The sequence below is a fragment of the Ahaetulla prasina genome, chromosome 7 (genome assembly GCF_028640845.1).
Source record: "Ahaetulla prasina isolate Xishuangbanna chromosome 7, ASM2864084v1, whole genome shotgun sequence".
Classification (NCBI taxonomy): domain Eukaryota; kingdom Metazoa; phylum Chordata; class Lepidosauria; order Squamata; family Colubridae; genus Ahaetulla; species Ahaetulla prasina.
In genome coordinates this window covers 75,877,084-75,903,796 of record NC_080545.1, presented here as the reverse complement: position 1 = coordinate 75,903,796, position 26,713 = coordinate 75,877,084, and the positions used below count along the sequence as shown (strand labels likewise).

Genomic DNA, 26,713 nt, shown 5'->3' with positions numbered 1-26,713 from the left:
ACCGGTTTGATGAACTAGTTATAAAATTAGCATCCAGTTTGCCTGAACCGGCTGAATCCCACATATGTATGTAGGTATGTATGTATAGGGCTTATCGATAAAAGTAAAATAGCTCTTATGAAATTGACTCAGAGTAGCGCGTACTGCTTTTCCTCAAATCTATAATTTGAGTTTAAACAGACAAGGTAAATATACAAACTATTAGGAATACAGCAATATAACAACATAAATTAGGAGTGTAAAGATTCAAATCAAAGGACCAATTCATTATGCCAAAAAAAAAAAAAGGTAATCACAACCCAGCCTCCAAGGCTTTCAGGCTTTATGGAAATCAGGAGAGGGGCATAAATAGAAAAGGCTCTACCGCAGCATATTATGCAGAATGTGACCATATCTTTGTTAAGAATAGTGCCATAAAGAAACATTCTGGTTCCAGTTCTCATTCAGCTTAATAAAACAGAATTTGCTTTGTTCGTTTTGACAAAGAAAAATTGGGAGAAATGCTGGGCAGAGTGCGATTGTATTGCATTTATTTATTTACAAGGTGACATAAATGTCACATGTGAGTATTCTGTCTTTCATTGAACCAGCCCTCTTAAGTGCTTCCAGTTCAGGGGTCTCCAACCTCGGCAACTTTAAGACTTGTGGATTTCAACTCCAGAGTTCCTCAGCCAGCAAAGGAATTGAAGTCCACAAGTCTTAAAGTTGCCAAGGTTGGAAACCCCTTTCCCCAGGAAAGACATTATGAAGGAACTTCTCCTGTCATCTTCTTGGTTAGTTTGTGCCTAAGTATATTGTGTGTAAACACAGCTACTCAATAACTATGAACTCGAATTCTGTAAAGAAAGAACATTCGATGGACAGTATCCTCAAGGTAGGTCTTGTCATACCTGAAGGTCTAGCTTTACACTACTTTAAAGTCTCCCAGGCAGATATATTAATTTGTTTTTTTAGATGCAGGTGTACATGAATTTTGCATGTCTATGAGACTATCAACATATAAATTCCAGCAGCCTTACACCATCTGGTGCATAAATTTATTCAATTAGCAAAATCACTTGATTTTGCTGATTGAATGAATTCTTCCACTTGATGGCTTAAGGCTTCTGCAATTTTTATGTTTATGATCTCACAGGCATGTGATAAGTGATTTTGCTGACTGCATAAATTGGTTTTTCACATGATACAAGTTTTGGGTGTCTCCCATGCTGAAGTGTCATATATTACACTGCAAAATTGTAACTTTCTTCCATTACTGAGGAAAATTAGGTAAGAATTTGATTTAATTTCATGCAATGGAAGTATACTTTGATATCTATTTTTAGCAAAATGACTAAAATACCTGGACAGATTTCAAAACAAAATAAATACTGGTAGTCCTCAACTTACAACAGTTTGTTTAGTGATGTTCACTGCAGCATCCCCATGGTCATGTGATCAAAATTGAGATGTTTGGCAACTGACTCATATTTATGACGGTTGCAGTTTCCCGGTGTCATGTGATCACCTTTTGCAACCTGCTGACAAGCAAAGTCAATGGGGGAAACTAGATTCACTTAACAACGGTGTTACTAACTTAACAGTTCCAACGATTCCCTTAACAGTGGCAAGAAAAGTCATGGCAACAACGGTGAACTTCAGCTTCAGCTGAATTCTAGCAAGATTGAATGGCTTTAGGGTCTTGGGGTCAGCAGGTTCCAAGACAATCCCATTTTTGTGACAGAGGGGATGGCACTGCCCCAGTCTGGGTGCAAAACCTAGACTCATGACTCCTACCTGAAGAGCAGGTGGCAGTCATGGTTAGGAGGGCCTCATGTTACGTGTCAATTGTGTCTGTTGCTGGATTGGAGAGCTCTGTTCACAGTTAATCACGTTGAGTCACCCCTGATGGATTATTGTAATGCACTCTACATTGGGCCACCCTTGAGAGTATTCAGTATATTCAGCTGATGCAAAATGCAGTGGCACATGCAGTTATGTGTGCTTCAGCATATTATACTTCTGTAGCGTTGGTTCTGGAGCCAATTCAAGGAATTAGTTTTGACTTTTAAAACCCTTCATGGAATGAGACTGAGCTATCTGAGGGACAACCCTTCCCCAAAAATCCTGTTGAAGACTACTTCAGTTTCAATCGCAACAATACACGAGCACACAATAGATTTAAGCTTAATGTGAACCGCTCCAATCTCAATTGCAGAAAATATGACTTCAGTAACAGAATTATTAATGCCTGGAATGCACTACCAGACTCTGTGGTCTCTTCCCAAAATCCCCAAAGCTTTAACCAAAAACTACCTACTGTTGACCTCACCCCATTCCTAAGAGGTCTGTAAGGGGCGTGCATAAGGGCACCAATGTGCCTACCATTCCTATCCTAATGTTCCCCTTGATTGTATCCAATTCGTATAATTATTTCATGCTTATACTTATATATATGCTTATATGTCATATAGTTATTTTATGCTTATATATTTTATGCTTATATATACCATTGTGACAAAATAAATAAATAAAAATAAATAAATTACATCTGCCCGTCCCATCAGATCCAGCAGAAGAGGTGTATATATATATATATATATATATATATATATATCTATATATATATATATATATATATATATATATAGATAGATATAGATATAGATATAGATATATAGATATAGATATATATATATAGATATAGATATAGATATAGATATATATATAACATTTATATCCCGCCCTTCTCCGAAGACTCAGGGCGGCTTACAGTGTATAAGGCAATAGTTTCATTCTATTTGTATATTTTTTTTTTACAAAGTCAACTTATTGCCCCCCCCAACAATCTGGGTCCTCATTTTACCTACCTTATAAAGGATGGAAGGCTGAGTCAACCTTGGGCCGGGCTTGAACCTGTAGTAATTGCAGGCTGCTGTGTTCTAATAACAGGCTTTTTACAGCCTGAGCTATCATGGCCCCTATTGTGGCCTATATTGTGGACCCCATGGGAGGACCGTTAAGGAATCACACTTGGTAGGCCACAAGAAATGGGCCTTTTGTTGTTGTGGCTTCTGCCTCATGGTACATTCTCTTCACTCCTGAGGTGAGGTCAGTTCCATCCCTACTTATTTTCCAGAAATCCCCTGGAGGGGTGGTCTCAGAGGACTGGCAAGATCTAGAAGTGGCTCCCTTGCTAATTTAAATGTATGATTATTAAAAACTGTTTAATAATGATTGGGGTTCTTTTGCCTGCACTTCGGCAGGTTAAATCTCACCAGTTCATGGTTGATTCAGCGTTCCAGCCTTCCAAGGTCAATAAGATAAGGGCCCAGATTGTTGGGGGTAATATGCCAACTCTGTAAACCTCTTAGAGAGGGTGGTAAAACACTGTGAAACAGTATATAAGTCTAAGTGCTATTGCTATTGCTATTTTGACATGTTTGATATCTTTGCTGTACGCAGCCCAGTCATTTCTTGTGAAATCAGCAGCTAAATTATTTTCATAGATAGAAGGAAAGGAGGGACAGAGGGAGGGGGAGAGAGAGAAAGGGGGAGAGAGAGAAAGAGAGAGAGAGAGAGTCACGAAGAGAACAAGAACATATCCACTTCAGTTTATAATGACTGGATTCACACAATACTTTTAAGCCATGTTTCATTTAATCATGTTTTACATTAAAAAAAAATCTACAATTGGCAGTATTTACCAGATTTGCAAACCAATGACATACAATGACATACTGTGACAAATGGCATGCAATATATTAAATCCAGTTCAAAGAAACCATTTTATGATTTAACACAACATATAAATGAATTATGAACTGAACCAAGCAACACGTTTGTTTGCCTTTTTGGACTGAGATTCCTGAGAGTAAAACTTAATGGAAATTGATTGGTTATTTCAGATGTAAAATGTATAGGACTATACACTAAGGTTCTAGTTCATATTACATTATTACATATTAATATTATGACTATTCAGTTGTGTTTTTAAAAAATAATTACAGCACTCTATGAGAAGTTATTTTAGGTGGCTGTTAGCTATGCTACGTTGAAATAAGACTTTGTACTTAGACATAATGATGGTTGGATAACCATCTGTCTGAGATGGTGTAGGGTTTCCTGCCTGGGCAGGGGGTTGGACTAGAAGGCCTCCCCTTCCAACTCTGTTGTTGTTATTGTTATTGTTATAAAGTGTACATGACAAACAGCAAAGGTAGTCCAGATAAGAGACCTTGGCTTGTGTAAAAAAGTGGGAGCATGACCGAGGTAAAACTGGTTGCACTTGCAGTACCTTGGTTAAACTGTGTCCAAACTAAACAAACACTGCTCTTATTGTTAACAAGGAAAAAACTGCATGTGGTACAGATGATGTTTTCAGATGAAATATCTGTCTCACTCTGATTAATAGAATAACTAACTTGGCACATTCCACAGAAAGATTAGTAACTTTCGGTCTTGCTGTACAGGTAAAACTATCCTAAGGCACTAATTAATATGCTTGCTCTCTCCTTGTGCTACTTATTTACCATAGCTTTTTATTTGCATTTTCCCTAGGTTGTCCAATGGACTTGTTTTCTAAACACTCTTCCAATTCTGTAGTTCCTTTCATGCAAAACTAAAGGCATATTTTTAAAATCATGATTTTCTTACCTAGATAAATAGTCACTTCTGTATTATGCTGAACAAGAAAAAAAAATCACAATAGAATTCTTATAGTTACAAGGCAGGACTCAGCTATGGGAGCCTAATATAATTTTTACATACTATCCCCTGTATAATCAGATTGATCTGAGAAACAAAATTTCCAAATGAGAAATTAAAAGATATCCGCTGCCATTATACTGCATTGGTTCCATGAGGTTGTTATTGCTTTATTGTCTGTTCAGTATTATATCTTTACTCTGTACATAATCTAAGACCTGTAATTATTGGGTGGTGCAGTAATATAATAAATTAAAAAGCTACAGATCTATATTGGATCACCAGCCTACGGTCAGAATAACTTCCAATGTAATCACTACAGATACATTTTGAAAAATATTATTTTTCTAGGAATTTTGGCAATGTCACCACTCTTAATTGTAGGTCTCCCCTTAGATGCTTATTCTCCTCTCCTTAACTCAGGGGTCTGCAACCTTAAACACTTAAAAGAGCCATTTGGACCCGTTTCCCAGAGAAAAAAAAACACCGGGATCTGCAAAACTTTTCCCGTGCCTGACTATTTCTTGAGCAGCCACAAAGCTAGCATATGTAGTTGAATTAAACGTTCTATTTTCTTCTGAAACTTTTCTTTTCTTGGATTTATCATCCATGGTTGGCCTACCTGGGGTTGAAAAGCTCAATAAATCGCGTGCCGGCAGGTGTCGCACATTAGCAGTTGTGACACATATTTTGAGTGACAGGGAGCCACAGCAGAGGGATGAAAGAGCCACATGCAGCTCCAGAGTCGCAGGTTGCTGACCCCTGCCTTAACCAACAGCATATTTCTAATAGAGTTAACTTTTAGTGGGATTTACCGCAGAGAACATCTCAGTACCACCTGCTACTTTATCTGGAGGATCTCTACAACAGAGAGTTCAGGGAGTTGCACTTCACATCACCTTTGCTCATACTTTCACTTATCCAGGTGGGATACTGTCTTCTGGTTGATAAAGTAGAATAGAGCTTCCTGATTCTTCCCATAATAAGGTAAGCGTTGAGTCCCAGGTAGAAGAAAGGTTGGGACTATATGTTCTCCAGTCAAGAGTTCTTTGGCCAAAGCATTATCTTTATTAGCTAAGTGTGCCACATAGCCAGTCAAAATAGTTTATTTCTGGTTTAATAAAAATGAGATTAATTGAACGAGCTGTGATTAAATTAATTCTGATTAACAGTTCTGCATCTGTACAACCTGTATTTTATAAATTTTTCATGACGTGCACCCTGATATTTGTATTTTTAAAAGTATATACTATTGATTTCAATAGCCCTTTCAGGAAAAAAAACAAGCAACAGGTTGACATCAAATATGAAACAAGGTATTTCTCTACATAGGTGGTCCTCAATTTATGACTACAATTGAGACCAGGGGTGAAATGCTCCCAGTTCGGACCGGATCACCTGATCCGATAGCGATGGCGGCGGGTGGTTCGGAGAACTGGTAGCAAAAATCCCTGCCCCCCCACATGCCCAGCTGAGCCGCGTGATCATCAGAGGTTTTTTTTACTTTTAAAAGCATTTTTTCTTCAGCTGAAAAAATGCTTTTAAAAGTTAAAAAAAAGCCTCTGTCAGAATCCGTTCAAAGCATTTTTTCTACAAGCTCTTCGGCTGAAGAGGTTGTAGAAAAAATGCTTTTAGAAGTAAAAAAAAAAAAAGTTGGCCACACCCACCCAGTCACATTACCCCCCACCAAGTCACGCTCACAGAACCGGTAGTAAAGAATTTTACATTTGACTTCTGATTGAGATCCAAATTTCTGTTGCTATGCAAGACTGTTGTTAAGTGAGTTTTGCCCCATTTTACAACCATTCTTTATGACAACTGTTAAATGAATCACTGCAGTTGTTAAGTTAGTGACATAGTGACATGGCTTCCACTGACTTTGTCAGAAGGCACAAAATATGAATGCATGAGTTCGGGACACTGCATACATCATAAATATATGCAGTTGCCAAGCTGAATTTTATTTTATTTATTTATGAATTTTATTTATTTATTTTATAAATATGAATTTTGATCACATGACAGCGATGATGCTGTAATGATCATAAGCATGAAAAGTGGTCATAGGTGACTTTTTTCAGTGCTGTTGTAACTTCAACTGGTCACTAAACAAATAATTGTAAGTTGAGGACTATCTGTATTTTTCTTGGGGAAAGGAGTGGGGCTGTGGCAGAGGCTACAGTCCTCAAATGCAGATGTTTCAGTCTACATTTACTTCAGAATCCCTGGGTTTTTTATAGCTGGTCTGATCTATTGGGCAGAAAATGTAATCTTTCTCTCTTCACCCTCATGCATAGATAATTCAAGCAAGTATGTTAGGAAAATAAATCATTTAGTATCTTATTTGATTTTTATCTCTCCTTTATTACTTTATAAATAACTCAGCACAGTGAACACACAGTACATAATATTCTTTCCTCTTCCTATTTTCCACACAACAGCAACAAGCCCTGTGAAGTGGATTGGGTTGAGAATGAATAGCCCAAAGATAACCTGCCAGTTTTCCTGCCTAAAAATTCAATAATCATCTCTCAAAAATCCCTCTTAACAACTTGTTTGTTCCTTCTCATCCCAAAGTCAGAGCTACATTTTTTCCCCACATTTATTTAAACAACATTGTGTTGTTGCTTTCTGTACTAGAATACAAGTATTTTGTAGGGCTTTGCACTAATTCTGCTTCAAAGGAGAAAAATAAAGCTGGATTGTGCAGGCTCTTACAACAGCTGATACATGGGCAGGTATGAATAAATTAATCTATATTCTGCACACCTATAATGTATTTGCCTTGCGACTAGCCACTTATTTGTCTGCTGGTGCCATATCTAAATGTGGGATTACTAGCACAGCAACTCTTTAAAGGCAGCTACATCTTATAGGGCAACAAGGAAGTCCAAAAAAGGCACATTATGGCTTAGCCCTAAAGTTTTGGGTCTTAATCTGACAGTTTTTCCAATTTCAGGAAGTATAAATCATATGCTTGGACTTTTATTCTTGTTGTGGTCTGCCAGCAGCCTGCGGACCTGGAAGTGGAGTTGGACAGTGAGGAGGCTGGTGAGGACAATGGGCCAATCCTGGAGTCAGGGGAAGGCCCGGATGAGGGCTCTGTGTCAGAGGCAGAGATGGGGCCAGGGCCATCTGGGAGCGATGCGCAGACTCCAGAGCCTCCAGAGGCGGCAGCAGAGAGGCAGAGGAACAGAAGGAGCCTGCTCCTAGTGCACGCATGAGAAGAGCTGCCAGAAGGCAAGAGCAGCTGAAGCAAAAAAGACAATTTGAGAATAAGGCAAGAAGATGATTGGCCACTCCCATAAGGCTTGAAAGAGCAGCAATGAGCTGTTGGGTTTTTTGTGGAAAAGCAACGTTGATTCCAATGCTTCTTGTCAGCATCTCTTGAACTTTCTGCCAAGAAAAGCCTTTGGCAGGTTGCCAAAGACAACAAAGGTTGGTGATAAGGCTGCAGGATTGTTTATTAAGAATTTGTTTTGGACTAAGCTGGGAATGGATTAATTCTCAGCTGTTCTAATAAAATAAGTTCGTTCAGGCCTGAATTGTGTTTGGTAATCACTACTTGGGCCTCGGTCACAACAATTATGGAAGTGAGGTCAGATGAGTAATTAGAGGTGTATCTGGGCATGTGTTTACTCCTTTCCCTTTGGCAGTAAGCAGTCATTGTCACTTTTCTCCTACCAGTAGTACTTGTCCTATTAACAGGTGTTTTTTTTAAATTCCTATTGCATTTTCAGCTACTTCTCCCTATCTTGGAAACCAATCTCTCACTAGATAATCAGCTTTCCAACCCAGTAAAAGAGAGGCAAGTAAAAAGGAAAAGATGTAATGGAAGAATGGCAACCCCGAATATATTTGAATATAGTAGGATAAAAATTGAAACAGTTAAAAAAGAATGAGAGAGAATGAATACTAATAAAAATGGAGAAATTAGAACCTGAAAGAAGATGTGACTTAGTGAAATGAACAAGGAAATCTTAGGATATGAATAAAAATTATGAAAAAAGAATATTTTGGCAAAATTGTAACGAAGTAAAATATATTTGAATATATTGAATTGTATAAGATATGATATGGCCAATACTCTGTTCATAAACCATGTATGTCTGTAGAGGGGGGGATTAAAAACTCAATAAAAACTTGTTTGTTTGTTTTTTCAAAAAGAGAGGCAAGTAGAATTCCATAGATGTCTGGATTCATATTATTTGGAGGAAAGATATCTGTGCCACTCTATAGACACATTGAAAATGGTAACACAGTAGCAGCATCAGCCCCATTATTCCTCACTGCACCATATAGAAAACAATGAGAAATTAATTATTGTTGGCTGTTTGCCAGTCTCACTATATTTGTCAATCCAAACACTTTCCTTCTAAAGTAATTGACCCTGTTGCTGGCACCAGACTTCAGTTATCTGCTTCTGTAAGATATAGTTAGGGATACTGTCATTGTGTGGACTATGTCGTCTTCTCTGAACTAGTTTTTACCTTGGTATCTCTCTCCCGATTTCCTCATATTGGAATATTGTTGAAGCACAAACAATGTCATTTCTGATGGACATGTGCTTGTGATTAGGAACTTCCCTTTACATTCTTTTAAACCAAGGGCTGCCCAAACATGTTGTGTGGGAAAAGGAACAATCAGTTTACGAAACTAACAAAAATCCTCACAATTGTGCAATGACCCATTCTTCTTTGTGCCCGATTCATGATTGTCCACTAGCTAACTTGATGACATTAACCAATGAGAAAATCAACCGATCTATAAAGACTGGGCATTTTAGTATATAGTATTTTAGCATAGAAGCAGAATCAATGTTAACAATATGGACAACCAATTCTATAACAGAACAGAATAGAATTCTTTATTGGCCAAATGTGATTGGACACACAAGGAATTTGTCTTGGTGCATAAGTTCTCAGTGTACATAAAAGAAAAGATACATTCATCAAGAATCATAAGGTACAACACTTAATGATAGTCATAGGGAACAAATAAGCAATCAAATCATATTAGGAAACAATCAATATAAATGGTAAGGATACCAGCAACAAGGTTACAGACATACAGTCATAATTGGGGGGAGATGGGTGATAGGAGCGTTGATAAGATTAATAATAATGCAGACTTAGTAACTAGTTTGACAGTGTTGGAATTATTTGTTCAACAGAGTGATGGCATTCGGGAAAAAACTGTTCTTGTGTCTAGTTGTTCTATAGCGTTGTTTTGAGGGTAGGAGTTGAAACAGTTTATGTCCAGGATGTGAGGGGTCTATAAATATTTTCACAGCCCTCTTTTTGACTCGTACAGTATACAGGTCCTCAATGGAAGGCAGGTTGGTAGCAATTGTTTTTTCTGCAGTTCTAATTATCCTCTGAAGTCTGTGTCTGTCTTGTTGGGTTGCAGAACCAAACCAGTTATAGAGGTGCAGATGACAGACTCAGTAATTCCTCTGTAGAACTGTATCAGCAGCTCCTTGGGCATTTTGGGCTTTTTGAGTTGGCACAGAAAGAAGATCTTTGTTGTGCTTTTTTGATGACGTTTTTGATGTTAGGTGTCCATTTTAGGTCTTGAGATATGGTAAAATGTAGAAATTTGAAGGTCTCTACTGTTGACACTGTGTTGTCTAGTATTGTAAGAGGTGGAAGTATGGAAGGGTTTCTCCTAAAGTCCACCACCATTTCTACAGTTTTGAATGTGTTCAGTTCCAGATTGTTCTGGTTGCACCACGAGGCTAGTTGTTCAACCTCCCGTCTGTATACAGATTCATTGTCTTGAATGAGATCGATCACTGTTGTGTCATCTGCAAACTTCAGTAGTTTAACAGATGGATCTTTTGAGATGTAGTCATTGGTATATATAGAGAAAAGTGGAGAGAGCACACAGCCTTGTGCGGCCCCTGTGCTAATTGTACAGGTATCTGATGTGATTCTGCTTAGCTTCACTTGTTGCTTCCTGCCTGTTAGGAAGCTTATGATCCACTTACAACTGTGTTCAGGTACCACTAGCTAGTTTAGCTTAGTTAGAAGAATGTCTGGAATGATGGTGTTGAATGTAGAACTAAAGTCTACAAAGAGGACTCTTGCTTTGATCTTTGGAGATTCAAGATGTTGTAGGGTGTAGTGCAGAGCCATATTAACTGCATCATCTGTTGTTCTATTTGCTCGGTATGAAAATTGCAAGCAGATAACATAATAAAATAACAGCGGATGCGTGATGGTTTTCAAGTGGGACAGTACTAGCCTTTCAAACTAAAGATGTTAGAGCAACTGGTCTGTAGAGCAACATTATTTGTGAAGACCCAAGGAAAGGTGGATATGGTAGACAGAGAGGAAATGAGATTCAAGATGAAGTGATTAACCATGTGTAAATACAATAACTAGATCAAAAACATAAAATGGTAGATAAGAAATTTATATCCAGGCTATTTAAAGATTTAGAAATAACACCATTTTGCTTGATTTTCCAATGCAGCCTTTATACTTCTTCCCTTTCCCACTATTCTCTCTCTCTTCTGAAGGAAAATCTCCCCCAACCTTGTGTATATATTTTGGAAGGGAAATCAGCTGGAACTACTGATAGTTTTCTCTCCATAATTGCTATTTTTGAAGAAAGGGTGGTTTTGGAATGTCACATATTTTAAAGAAAGGGAAGAACTTCTTCCACTGCAACTTCACTTGATATTTCATTCCTTCAGCATAGGAATTAATCTTAGACAAAAAAAGAAAACCTTGGAAGAAATGGAAATGGAAAGTAGTAATTTTATGGGGACAGGGCATTTAAAGAGGGATTGGTATGCATAGAGAGAAGACGCTTGACCTTCCCTTTATAGCTTCCTCCTTTGAAAATTTCTTTGTGAGTTGATAGTTAAAGTAGGGCTCCTAGAGTTCAATGGATGTCAACAAAGATAATTTTGGTATATCTTTGGTATCATCTAGTGATTGTCCAGATTTCTGGAACCCTAATCTGCTAGCCCTAAATTAGGCTTTGAAAAATTAGCTTTGTGCCCACAAACTAGCCAACAAATTTGGTTAGTATGAACTGAGCATTGAGCCTTTTAACTAGCTTACTGCTTAGGTATCAGAATAGAATAGAATAGAATAGAATAGAATAGAATAGAATAGAATAGAATAGAATAGAATAGAATAGAATTTTTTATTGGACACACAAGGAATTTGTCTGGTGCATATGCTCTCAGTGTACATAAAAAGACAATACATTCGTCAAGTACAACACTTAATGATAGTCATAGGGTGACTTCCTGGTTGGCTCCGTTGGCAATGGAGGTGATCTTTCTGGTCACCAACCTCTGGATCATGTTGGACTGCTAAGACAGCGACAATCAGCTGTCCAGCAGTTCGGAAACCCCCCTCTTCGGGAGAAGAAGCGGTGGTGAGCAAAAGGAAGCAGAGGTAGAGCTTCCCTAGAGCTCCTGGAAGATACCAGGGGGCTCGAAGGGTTAAGCCCCCTCAGAACTTCAAAGTGCTCCAGATCTGAGGCTTTTTTCCTGCTCCGGCAGACCTAATTGCCGCGACCAACTTCCGGGACCAATTTTAACTTAAAGAAGATAATACCGGACTGAACAGAAACAGGAGAGCTCTAATTATAAAAGCAAGTAATCAATCAATTCCCTGTTATTTTTTTTTTAAGTTTTGGATTTGACTTCAAAGTGAAAATGGCGATCGTTCTTTAATGAGCTACGCAGTTGAAAACGAAAGTGTTACAATTCTCTGTCTGCTGTTTATTGCTGAAGGCCAGCTGGAAATTTTTTTAAAACATTGTAATGAGAAGGGAGAAGAAATCGAGATATTGAGACTGATTTAAAAAAAAAAAAAGACTTAAAAGGTTTATACGTAATATTAGCCGGGACCAATTTTAACTTAAAGAAGATAATACCGGACTGAACAGAAACAGGAGAGCTCTAATTATAAAAGCAAGTAATCAATCAATTCCCTGTTATTTTTTTTTTTAAGTTTTGGATCTGATTTCAAAGTGAAAATGCCGATCGTTCTTTAATGAGCTACACAGTTGAAAACGAAAGTGTTACAAGTCTCACTGTCTGTTGTTTATAGCTGAGGCCAGCTGGAAAATTTTTTTTTTTTTAAACATTGTAATGAGAAGGGAGAAGAGATACTGAGACTGGAAAAAAAAAAAAGACTTAAAAGGTTTATACGTAATATTAAGTTAAAGAGAAATTTTAAGAGATGGCAGCAAAACAATTAAAGTCAACTGTTACAAAAACCCCAGGAACATTAACACCGGGAGTCTCTCCAGCACATACAGCAGATACAAAATCATTAAATTTGGAAGCACTTCAGGATAACCTGAAAGAATTTATGAAAGAATCTCTTAAAGATGCTATGAATTGGCAAACTTCCCAGATAGAGGATAAGTTTAAATTAATTACAGAAGAAATGTCAGAGATGAAAAAACAGATGTTAGAAATTCAAACTGGAAATAAAGAAGTTAAAGAAGGTTTGGTGTCAGCAGTACAGGGTCTGGCATCAAATGTGATTTTATTGGAGCAGGAAGTAGAAGAAATAAAGAAAGTTAATTTAAAATTGGAAAATAAGATTGAGGCAGTTCAAGTAAAATGGATAAAGTTGATGATGAAATTGTTTTGGTACAATATAGAGCTATGGAACTTGCTTTACGAATCCGTGGACTTAAAGAATGTAAAATGAGAATTTGAAGCAAATTTTTCGGAGGCCTTTGCAGAGATTTTGGCAGTTCGCCAGCAGATGTGGCCTTTATATTGATAAAATTTATCGTGTGAATTCCTGGATAGCAAGACAAAGAAATCTTCCCAGAGACATTGTTATTTATTTTACTACTAGAACAGTGAGAAATGAGATTTTACAAGCTTTTTAAAGGAGACAAGATTCAAGCGGCCAAGATATTTTAATACTAAAGGAAATTCCCCCCAAAATGTTGAGAGGTAGGAAGGAGTTTGCTTTTTTGGTGAACGAACTTAAAAAACGTCAGATTGAGTATAGATGGGACATCCCAATTGGTATAATAGTTTACTATGAAGGGAAAGCACATCGTCTTAATACAGTCAGTAAAGCACAAGAGTTTTATGCTTATGTGCTTAAGGCTGGAAGTCCACCATCTCCGGATGGTAGGAGAAAGGAAGGTGAAATTAAAGAAAAAGAAGTGATAGTAATGGAAGAAGACCGTTTACAAGCGTTGGATGTGTCTAAGATGGGATCAGAGATTCCAAAAGAGCCAAGGATGACAAGAGCAGCTGTCAAACGCAAGGAACAAGAAGAAAAGGCTCAACAGGTTCAATCTGCTATTACCAAGACGGAAACAGTGGGAGGAGCAAGGCCCAAAGAAAGATATGATTTGCGGCTGGTGCTTCAAAAGTTTCCGATTGCTGATAATGGCAATTAGACTTTTATCTTGGAATGTCAATGGATTAAACTCACCACAAAAGAGAAGAAAGATATTTCATTATTTGAAGCAATTTAAAAATGACATTGTATGTTTACAAGAAACACATATTAGAACATTAGACCAGAAATATTTGATAAATTCAAATTGGGAATACATTTTGTTGCATCTGCTACAGAAAAGAAGAATGGACTAGTTGTTTATATAAAGAGTAATTTATCTGCAACATTAATTGAAGCGGATAATCAAGGAAGATATATTGCTATTGAACTTTTATTGGAAGGGAGAAAAATACTTTTAATAGGAGTTTATGCACCAAATCAACAACAAGAAAAATTTTATAAGTTTTTACATAAAGAATAACATCTTGGGATTATAAAACTTATATATTAATGGGTGATTGGAATGGAGTGATGGATACCCAGAAAGATAAAAGAAGTCTTAGAAATATTTCCAATCGTGTAAAACTGCCAAAGGCATTCTTTGATTTGATGGAAGATTTAGAATTGAGAGATGTATGGCGAGAACGCAATGAAAAAGAGAGAGATTTTACATTTTTTTCTGACAGACATCAATCTTTTTCTAGGATTGATTTCATTTTAATTACTAATGATTTGTTTTCAGAGTGAAGAAGACAAAATTTGTTCTAGAACCTTGTCTGATCATAGCCGGTATGGATTGAGTTAGATCGGGAAAAAGAGGCCAGGAGGTCGTGGAGGATGAATGAGAACTTGTTTAAATATGAACAAAATGTAAATGAATGTAAAACTCTAATGAAGGAATTTTTTTCTTTGAACATGGATAAAGGGACACCTATAGAGATAGTTTGGGACACCAGTAAAGCATATATGAGGGGAATTTTATTAGAGATGAATAATAAATATAGAAATAGACTGCACAAAAGGCGAAAAGAACTAGAAGAGGAAATTAAAAGGAAGGAGCAGTTATTGGTAGGCAATCCAGGAGATAGTAAAACAAAAGAGTCAATAAATATATTAAGAGGTCAATTTAATATGTTAATGGCAGATCAGGTGGCAACTAATTTACAATATGTAAGACATAATTTGTTTAATAATTCTAATAAACCTGGAAGGTGGTTAGCATATTTATTAAGAAAGAAACAGAAACGACGATAATTGATAAAATAGAATATAGAGGTAAGGAAGTATATCAGCAAAATTTGATTAAAAAAGCTTTTTTAGAATATTATACTAAGTTATATTCTAGAGATGTGATTAGTGATAAAGATATAGATAGATATTTACAGGACCACGGTATTTTAGAAATTACAGTAGATCAAAGGAAGAGTTGAATCAATTAATTTCTTCAGAGGAAATAGTGTTTGCAATTAAGCAGCTTAAAGCGAATAAAGCACCAGGTACAGATGGCTTGACAACTACTTATTATAAAAATTTACAAAATGAGATGATTGTACCACTTAAGGAGTTATTTAACAGAATACAAAGGGAGGCTCCTCCTTCATGGAGGACAGCTTTTATTTCATTAATACCTAAAGAAGATCGAGATGGTGTTAAACCAGAGAATTATAGGCCAATATCGCTTTTAAATACTGATTATAAGATATTTGCTAAGATACTAGCGAATAGATTGATGCCACTGATGAATCAATTAATTCATAATGACCAATCAGGATTTATTAAGGGGAGACAGATGAGATATAATATGAGACAAATTGTAAATTTACTTGAATATTTGGAAGGAAACAGCCAGGTTTCAGCAGCATTCCTCTTTTTGGATGCCGAAAAAGCTTTTGATAGATTGGATTGGCAGTTTTTGTTTAAAGTAATAGAAAAAATGCAATTTGGGGATTATTTTATTCAAGCAATTAAGGCTATATATCAAAAGCAAACAGCTCAAATAATAGTAAATGGTGGATTAACAGAATCTTTCAAGATTGAGAAAGGGACTAGACAAGGATGTCCCTTGTCACCATTATTATTCATTCTAACTTTGGAAATATTATTGAGTAAGATCGTGGTTTAGATCGAATAAAAGGAATTAGAATTAAAAATCAAGATTATAAATTAAGGCGTTTGCAGATGATTTGGTTGTTTCTTTATCTCAACCAATACATTCAGCTGTATATTTGATGGAGACAATTGATCAGTATAGTAAGGTATCTGGGTTTAAAGTGAATCAACAGAAGACAAAATGATAATTAAAAATATGAATACACATCAGAGGAAGAATTAGAAAGAATAACTGGATATGAAGTAGTTAAAAAGGTTAAATACTTAGGAGTATACATTACAGCATCGAATGTAAAATTATATAAAAACAATTATGAGGTATTGTGGGGAAAAGTAATTAAAGAAATGGAGAAATGGAAGAAGTTACAATTATCATTGTTGGGAAGAGTGGCAGCTATAAAAATGAATGTTTTGCCTAGATTTTTATTTTTGTTTCAAATGATTCCAATTTTGAAGAAAGATGCAAATTTACAAGAATGGCAAAAGGATTAATAAATTTGTATGGAAGGGTAAAAACCGAGGATAAAGTTAAAAATAATGCAAGGCGTTAGGGAAAGAGGGGTTTAAAATGCCTAATTTGAAATTGTACTATGATGCAGTTGTTTTAACTTTAATTTCTGATTGGATTAATTTAACAGAGGAAAGGATTTTGAATATAGAAGGTTATGGTTTGTTATATGGATGGCATATGTAATATATGACAAGAAAATTGATAAGACATTTAAGAATAATATGGTCAGAAGTGCGTTGTTGAGGATTTGGAAAAAATATCAATATAAGTTAGATGGAAAGATACCAATATGGACCATCCCCAGACATATGATAGAGAATATAAATATATTACAAAAAATGGAAGTTATCACTTACAAAGAGCTTTTGACTATGGAAAAAGGGGAATTACAGTTGAAATCTAGGGAGAAATTGAGGATGAAGGAAGAAATTATACATGGTTCCAGTATGGACAATTGCAATCTAGATGGAAAATAGATCAGAAAATTGGTATAAGGCAAAGTGATGATAATCTGGTAAAACAAATAAAAGATCAAGGTCAACAGCATATAAAGAGATTATATAATGTATTGGTTGAAATTGATTCAGAAATGGAGTTGGTTAAAGATTGTATGGTAAAATGGGCACAAAATTTTCAACAACCTATAATGTTAGAAACATGGGAAAAAATTTGGGTGAGGAATGTTAAATTCACGCAAGCACAAAATTTAAGAGAAAATTTTATAAAATGTTTTATAGATGGCATTTAGATCCTAAAAAACTGTCATGTATGTATCCAAATGTGAAAGCAAAATGTTGGAGATGTGATTGTGAGGATGCTACCTATTATCATATATGGTGGACTTGCAAAAAAGTTAAAGCCTTTTGGATTAAAAATATGGTGGATTATGCAGAACATTTTGAAAAAGAAGATCAAGTTTGTTCCACAGTTCTTTTTATTAGGAATAATCTCAGATTGCACTGTTATAGAGACAAAACTGATTCTGAATTTAATAACTGCTGCAAGATTATTGATTGCACAATATTGGAAGAAAGAAGACTTACCCACAATTGGAGAATGGATTAGTAAAGTATCAAATTTAGCAGAAATGGCAAAATTTCTGCCTACTTGAAAGACTGTACACAAGAAAAATATATATTGGAATGGAGGAAGTGGATTGATTATATTCAAAATAAGTATCAGATTAAAAAATATCAATTAGTTTTTGAGTGAAGTTAGGAATTATTATGTATTAGTTTAAGAAAGAAGGGAATTGATAGTGTGATGGTGTGAAATGGAATATGTTTTATGTTATATTTTAGATTATGTTTGTTAGTTACAATACCCTGTATTCTGTTCTGGGAAGTCTCGGGGAAGGAGGCGGGAAGGGAAGACTATAAATTGATTGGTTGCCATTGTACAGGAATAATGGTAGAATTAAACAAGTTGGAATGGTGTAATGTCGGGACTGCTCGGCAAACACTCCCGAAGGAAAGGGTAAGGAAAGAGGAGTAAAGAAGGAAGAAAGTAGGTAGGTAGGTGGGTAGGGAGGAAAGAAGGAAGGGAGAAGAAAGGATAGGAGGAGGAGAAGAAGGAGATAGAGGGTTAGAAAGGATGGTAGTGAGAAGTGGGAAAGAGGAGGGGAAGTAGGAAAGCGAGGAGAAGGTGGTGGGGGAAGTTTAAGAAGGATGAGAAGGGAAGAAAGGATTAAAGGGGGGAGTGGCAGTCGAGCAGCCCTGACTGAGTATAATTTGAGTATAGGACTGATTGTTGGATAAGTGATTGTATTGTACACTGGTCAAATTGTGGGAATTATTATGGAAAAATAAAAAAATTTTGCAAAAAAAAAAAAAAAAAAGAATGATAGTCATAGGGTGTGCAGTGCTCTATAGCATTGTTTTGAGGGTAGGATTTGAAACAATTTATGTCTAGGATGTGAGGGGTCTGTAAATACTTTCACAGTCCTCTTTTTGACTCGTGCAGGAGATATTTATATTGTCGATCGAAAAGTCGGCAGTTCAGCCGTTTGAATCTGTAGTGCCGCATAATTGGCGAGCTCCCATTACTTGTCCCAGCTTCTGCCAATTTAGCAGTTCGAAAGCATGTAAAAAATGCAGGTAAAAAAATAGGGACCACCTTTGGTGGGAAGGTAACAGTATTCCATGCACCTTTGGCATTTAGATTATATACACATATATAATCATTATATATAAACCCAATTGATACCAATAAAGTTTGTTTTGTGTTAGTGTAATAGTGACAGCAGGTAATACAGCACATATAAAGAGAAGAAAGAATTCTTCCCTAATTGTAATTATCCTTGTAAATTCCCCATCCATATAGATCATAATTAGGTAGCTGATGGAAGAACAGAAAGAGTTATTTTAATATTAATAGAAACTGTTGGAAAGGTATTAAAGAAAACCAATAGGATGTCTTGACAACTATTACAGAAGTATAACTGGGGTGTGGCACCAATGTACTTTTAGATGTTGATAAATCTCTGCTCTCAGCATTTTTCACTCTTGTCCATGCAGGCTGAACTTCTGAGAATTTTAGTTTAACCATATTCAGAGCACACACCTGTTATAGTTAAGAAGTGGTCTGAAAATAAAAAACACTTAGTATCCTCTTTCTCCTCAGATTAAGTATCAGTGTTCAGTTACTCCAGAATCAGATCAATGTTTCTTGAACTCTTTTTTTAATTTTTAAAAGATACTTTTAAAAATTACAAAGGATTGGAAAAGAGATTTTGTTTCTGTGGGTAATATTTATATCGACCATACTAAAATTGGTGCATTCACTGTTGCTTCTTTGACAGGATTTTAATACTGTATTACTTTTCAACATAAGCCAGCAAATAATTTTGATTTTGCCGATCTCCGAGTCATAGCACTTTTAAGAAACTACTCCAGAGAAAGTTAGTCCTTAGATAAATTGGAGGTGTATCCCCACAACAACCAAGTTCCTGAAGATCTACCATTTTAAACCCCAGGTTACACTTGGTGTTAACCCCGATTCACTATTTGTCATTCAGCACGTTTTATCAGTCCACTCAGCCACTGATGACTGAATACACAGGGTTCCGTTTATCCCGTTGAGTTAAAGGCCGGTCAAATATTCTCAGCCAGCAGCATCACAGCCATCCCGGAGCGATGGGAATTCTCTTTCCGCAAAAAATAAGTCACAGCGGACGAAGGAGGCGGCGGCGGCGGCGCTGCTCGCGGGGTGTTAAGACGAGGAAACGAAAGCAAAAAAGCAGCCCGTTTCTTGGCCGGAGCACCGCGCGAGGAGAGGAAGCCGCGGTCATGTTTACTTCGCAACATTGCACAACGTCCCAGAGCTCAAGCCAGCTAAGGGTGGAGGGGAGGCGGCGACGGCTCCTCCGAGTTCCGCTTTGAGGCTGCCTCGAAGGGATCTCTGGGTGTGTTGTGTGCTGACAGATCAAGTCGCCAAAGTGCCCTTGCTAGCTTTCTACCACCGGGGAAAACAAAAAAAGCCAGCTTAAGTTTCTCGGGAGGCGAGAAAGCCACCGGCCGCCGCTGAGGAGGAAGAAGAAGCGCCCGTCTTCATCCCGACGGGTTTGAAGCAAGATTTCCCTGCTTGACTAGAGGGGGCTGGACTAGAAGACCTCCAAGGCCCCTTCCAGTTCTGATTGAGTCTAGCCGGAGAGGTCGGAGCAGAAGAACTGGGGGGCGGCTGCCCGGGCTGTCAACGAGGACTTCGCGTCCGCGACCTGAAGGAGGAGTGGGGGGGTAGGGAAAATTGCGTGGGTGGGTGCGGGGACCTGGAGGCACGTGCGCGGGGGAGAAAGCGAGACCTCCGCGGCTTCGACCGCCCTCTGGGAGGAAGCTTTCCCTCCCCCACGAAAGGAGCGCTTCCTTTTCTTCCTCTTTTGGAAGGGACGCCTCGGGGCGGATTCGTCCTGCCCCCCCCCGCCCACTCCTCCTCCTCCTCCTCCTCCCCCGGCTCCTGAGTGAAAAGTTTTGTGACTTCAAGCGCTTTTATGACTTCAGCGGCTTGGAGGCTCTTAGCAACCCCTATGAGCTGGCGCGGCGTCTCCGCCGTCGGGCCTGGTGGCGGGGAAAGGCAGCCGTTAATCCCGCGGGGCGGCCGCTGGGGCGGCGGGATGTTCTGCTTGGCCCAAGGCGCGGCCTTCATCCCCACGCTCCTGGTCTCCTGGTCGTCGGCCGCCTTCATCCTCTCCTATGCGATCGCCGTGCTCAGCGGCCATGTGGAGCCGCTTTTCCCGTACATCAGGTGAGTAGTGCGAGGAAGGGGAAAGGCGCCCCCTCTTGGCCTGTGAGGAAAGACCTGGCCAGATGGTGGAGACGCAGGGCAGGGAGACTGAACTGTGTGGTCTGCTGGGTTAAAATCCATCAAACTCAAAAGAGGGGAGTAAAAAAAGTTTTCCCTACTCTCGGTCCAAAGCAGCACTTCATATCTTAGACTCGGTTGAAGCGTGATGGGTCACCTGTCCTGTTTTGGGAAAAGTGGCCCGGCTTGAAGGCCTCCCAAGGCCTCTCCATGATGTTCTCTTAACTCTCTACAACAGGGGTTTCCAACCTGGGCAACTTTAAGACTTGTGGACTTCAACTCCCAGAATTCCTCAGCCAGCAAAGCAAACTGTCTGAGGAATTCTGGGGTCCACAAATCTAAAGTAGTGAGACCTAACTCTAACGAACTTCTGGAGCAGTACTTTTCTGCGTTTCACCTTAAGGGCAGTCAGGTTAATTCATTCCGCTGATTCCGTAATGTGAGCTAAAAAGGGAGATAAGGTCCTGGGGAGGTTTTGTGGGGCAACGGGATGCTTTCTGTAGCCCCACAAAACCAAAGGCAAGGATGCTGCTTTTCTGATTTCCACTGATTTTAAAAATAACAGCAAAACCCTCAGGCACAGTTGGAGCAGGTGGTGCCTCCTCCTCAGATACTTCTGCAAATGAAATTAAAAAAAACACTACCCATGCTTGTAACAAGTCTAAAAATTTGGAACCTTAAGGAAATAAGGACATGCAAAGCATGGCTTTGGGAATTCTTTCCAAATGTTTTAAAACAGTTTAACTCTGGGTTTCATGACTGAGAAGGAAGAAAGAGCAGAGTTTAGAATGGAACAGTCCTTTTATTGTGAGCTGCTAGTCAACTTGTCCAATGGAAGTCTGGTGGAAGATATATAAAATAGAATAGAATAGAATAGAACAGAATAGAATTTTTATTGGCCAAGTGTGATTGGACACACAAGGAATTTGTCTTGGTGCATATGCTCTCAGTGTACATAAAAGAAAAGATACCTTCATCGAGGTATATATTTTTTCTATGCAACCTCTATCTAGATATGGCCCATTTTTACACCATTTTTTTACTTTGCCAGCTTTTCCTAACATGAAAATTAGTTTGTTCAGTTTTCAGAGAGTTACTAATATATATATTAATCTTCTCATCGTTCCTATCACCATCTCCTCCCCTTAATGACTGTATGACTATAACCTTGTTGCTGGTATCCTTAAGATTTATATTGATTGTTTCCTAATATGATTTGATTGCTTATTTGTTCCCTATGATCATCATTAAGTGTGGTACCTTATGATTTTTGATGAATGTATCTTTTCTTTTATGTACACCGAGAGCGTGTGCACCAAGACAAATTCCTTGTTGTCCAATCACACTTGGCCAATAAAAATTCTATTCTATTCTATTCTATTCTATTCTGTTCTGTTCTGTTCTATTCATTTCTATTTCTATTCATTTCTATTTCTATTTCTGTTTCTATTCTCCTACATACTCAGATACAGTCCTATCCCTTTACATAATTTCATTAAATAACTCCTTGGGGCTGGAAACGGATATATAATGACGGCTGAGTGAAAATCCTTTCAAAAGTGCTAATTAAGATCTGATTATTTTAGGATAATTCTTAACTGAAATTGAAATTCTAATAGAGCCCCAATATATCTGAACAACATCAGGTTGGGGAAACAGGGTTAATCCTTGCCCTCCCTTCTTTTTCCAGATTTGTATCCGGGATCACATTCCAATTGCAACCCAAACTGATAACAGCTTATTTAATGATTTCATTCTGCTCTTTGTATATATTGGAGTTGAGAGGCCTTTCATTTTAAAGCTCAAAGATACAATGCTAAGTATGTGTTCTAGAAGTAAGCCAAGTGATTTCAGTGCAGTAGTGATTCTCTCTACTATGTATAATTGAAATTACATTTAATCTTCATTTGATTAGTGTTCTCAAACAACTAGAAAGATAACCTAATTTAACAGAAATATACTCAGAACGAACACTATCTTTTATTACGTTAGGTATATCATGCAGGATCCAATCTGAATCTTACCTGGATTAGAGGTTTGTTCTTCCAAGCTTTCAGACTTATGCTGGAGCCAATCCTCAGGGAATTTCTCAATCCCCAGGATGTGTGTTCCATGGGTTCTATGTATATAGTGCCTGTGGCTTTTAGTTGTTGATTGCCTTATTGGTGGGGTATTAAGTCGTTGATTGTTGTTTCCTTGTGCTGCTGGGCCCTTGGCTCTTAAGTACCTGGTAGGCTGGTGGTAAATCAGCACTCCTGATTGAAGCCTTATGCACACATGCGGGAGATTGAGAAGTTCTGTGGTGATGGGCGACTGGTCCCAGTGACCAAGTCAGATTGGATCCTGCAATGTTATCCTAGAACACCTATATTTGCCTTCATTCAGGTATATCAAATCTGGACTGGACTGATATATCTGGAGCACCACTACATGATAGTAAAACAATGCAGAAAAACCAGCTCTTTGCTGCCATCTAGTGGTTACTCAAGCCTTGTTCTTTCCATCATATGGACAATGGCTGTTGACACTGTAAAAACAACCTTGGGTTTTTCCCAACTAAGAAATTAAGCAACATCTATGGTGGGTGGATAGGGGAGTGTTTTTGCTAAGGGATTTAAACCTATCAAAATGCAGAATTATAGCAGAAGGAAAAAGTATTTGCGTATGCTTTTAGTGGTCATTAGTTGCTCCTATTCTGCTGACAGTAATAGGTTTAAAGAAAAAACAAAACAGAAACCTTTTCTTTCTGCATACTTCCTTTTCTAAGAATTTGTGTTATTTATAATATTTGGAAATCTTGGTCTAAAGTGATTAAGATACATGAGAATATTTGTAGCTCAGGATTGAGATGAGGGGTTCCTTGGTGCTCTCTGAGCTTGGTTGTTTTCATTAACCCAAACTAGATAATGTTATTGGTGCTAATAGGAAATGGCATTTGCTCTAGTTTTATATTCTAGTGGTTTGCCCTTTCAGTATTGGTAGGATGGTCTTGGTGATTCTTTGGTTGAGCTATCACAAAGATGCTTTTTCAAAAGGCAACTGGACTTCGTTTTTCCTTGAAAATGTTTCGCTTCTCATCCAAGAAGCTACTTCAGTTCAGAAGCTTCTTGGATGAGAAGTGAAACACCTTCAAGGAAAAACAAAGTCCAGTTGCCTTTTGAAAAAGCACTTTTGGGACAACCATGACCCGGATGACTGAGAATCTTCATATACACTTTGGTTGAGCTGTTTATTGTTACCTTGCTCGACAGTTCTTTGATTGGGATATTGTTTGCTTCTTGACTGATGGTCTAATGTTAATCCTGGGTGTTCATTGCTGATACGGAGGTATTCTGACTTCTTGTTCCCTTTTTGGCTTGTTGATTGTCTTTTTTGAATGGCTAATGTCAACTCTTAGTGGTCACATTCATAGAAATTGATCTGACAAAGACAGGTGTCAATGTCCTCTATCTTAAAATCACATCTCGTCAACTCTGCAGTAAAAACAGATTCTGCATGTGCCAGAGTCAAGATTAATTGAAACCAATGATGCAGAATAAAAGTACATTTTTTCCTTCATGACTGATTTGCATTTTTAACAGTTAGTATTGAAGCTAATAACATGTATTTAATATTTAAATTTTAATATTTAATAATGTTTCTTCTAAATCCAATACAAATGAATCTAATACAAATGAATGACATTGAACAATTTTAATTATTTGCAATGCACTTGTAACGTTAAGTGTTTCAGAAAAAATTCCAATTGTACTTTGATCAGAGGTGCAGCAGATTCCATTCTCATCTTACATAGAGCTCTTAAAGGTTTTGAAGTGATCACAGTTCAGTATAGTATTTAGGTGGTATCAGCCTTTAGTTGCAAAAGTACTTCAAATTTGTCGAGTGTTTCACTTGGCGCTTTGGTTCTCAAAACTTATTTCTAACTAAATAGTGAGTTAATTAACAAAGTAAGAGTATTTTTGAAAGTTACATGAACAAAATTAATATTTCATTGTCATAAATATTGAGGGAATTCAGCTGATGGTTGGCAGAGGCTGATTTTCTATATTTCTGATTGAGATCGAACTTACTGTGACAGGAAAATTGGCTGTATTTTACTTCAGAGCAGTCATGGAATGGCTCACACTAAATGAACTAGCTATGCCTTGTTTTGGGGGGTATGGAAAGAATGACAGAAGCATTGGCATATATATTATTAGATTTGGAAACTAACACAGAATGAAGATATCTCTTAGTTTTTACCAAAAAAATATTAGTAAGTATAATTTTTTAACATTAGATATATGTTCATGGTAAGTCTAATTTTTAACAAATGGAATTAAATGCTATGAGAATCACATAGAAATGAAAAAAATAAATGGACACATTTCCTGGGATTTGCTTCATGTGCTTGGGACTGAATATGTAGTGTCATACCCTGTTTCCCCTAAAATAAGACTCAACCAGAAAATAAGCCTTCGTATGAGTTTTCAGGATGCTCATAATATAAGCCCTACCCCAAAAATAAGCCTCAGTTAAGATCATCAGCCAGACGGACGCATATGGTACCGTATTTCCCCCCAAATAAGCCCTAACTGGAAAATAAGCCCTAATGCATCTTTTGGAGCAAAAATTAAACCCAGTCTTATTTTTGGGGAAACACGGTACATAGAGTGGGAACATGTAAACTAAGTGCCAAGTGGCTATTTGGCATGCTGATTTTGGTATCCCGACTTGTTAGCTCAGAAATGTAGAAGATGGAATTAAAGCCACTAAATTAAAACTGTCAAATCATAGATTTAGCCATCTCTTGGACCATTAGCTGTGCCCAACAGTATATTGTAAGCTGCCCAGATTCGGTGGGGCGGCTCTAGAAATTGAATGAATGAATGAAATGAAATGAAATAAAGTAATATATTGCTAGTCCACTCATTTCAATAATCTCATTCGTATTTCAGGATTGGAACCTATTGAGTTATCATTTTTAATGATCTACCCATTTTGAAAAAAGACCAGGACTTATTTTTGTCAGTTTTTAATACTTAAAATTATAATTATATTAACGTACTTCAAAATTTCAAATGAAAAATAAGCCATGCCTAAGTGTGTACCAGAACAGCCTTTCTAGGAAATTAGATCAATTGATAAAATTAAATATCCATCCAAATACATATGCATAGGATCAAATTGCAATCTTAGGCCTGCATTTCAGATGATGAATGAGAATTGTTATGAATGACAAGCGCCTAAGTTATTGAGCACTTATTTTTGGGGACATTTCTCACAAATGATCATAGAAATTATGCCTTTTTCTGGGTTATATAACTATCAATTTAATTAGATGTGTATACCGTGTTTCCCCAAAAATAAGGCCATGTCTTATACTTTTTTGAACCCTGAAATAAGCGCTTGGCCTTATTGCCATGCGCTCAAAAGCCCAATTGGGCTTATTATCAGGGGATATCTTATTTTGGGGGAAACAGGGTAGGAGCATGTAGTTTCCAGGAGTCAATTTTGATTTGAGAAAGTTCTTACTGTAAATGTATTATTTGTATATTAACTGTTGTCATTTTTATCATTTGTGCTAGTGATACAGGAGCAAAACCTCCAGAAAGTGGTATCTTTGGATTTATGATTAATGTTTCTGCGTTCTTAGGTATGTAGCTTTTTTATCTTTAAGAGTTGTAATGATTAAATATTCTTAACAATCCTGTCTCCAGATGGCTGTGACACAAGCACCTGGATTTATAGTTAAACTAATTCATTTATACATAATACTTTACAAATGTCATACAGTATATTGCCCTGGAGTAAAATAAGCTTTCTGTATTCCATAATCATAGTAACTCAA

The 26,713-nt window shown here is 37.4% G+C and overlaps 1 protein-coding gene across 7 annotated transcripts in view; it reads left to right on the top strand.

Moving 5' to 3' along the window:
- The first annotated feature begins 19,905 nt into the window (after positions 1 to 19,905).
- Positions 19,906 to 26,713, top strand: part of DRAM1 (DNA damage regulated autophagy modulator 1) — a 28,258-nt gene continuing 21,450 nt past the window's right edge. For 3 of the 7 annotated variants that reach the window (XR_009156084.1, XR_009156085.1, XM_058190860.1), the window contains exons 1-2: positions 19,909 to 20,826; positions 26,451 to 26,518. Coding sequence is in view for 4 of the 7 variants with exons in the window: in XM_058190860.1 (XP_058046843.1) it covers positions 20,573 to 20,826; positions 26,451 to 26,518 (322 nt within the window). In the remaining 3 variants the exon portion in view is untranslated. Of the gene's footprint in view, positions 20,827 to 26,450; positions 26,519 to 26,713 lie in introns of all 7 variants that reach the window. The other 4 variants (XR_009156083.1, XM_058190859.1, XM_058190857.1 and 1 more) reach the window with 3 other exon arrangements.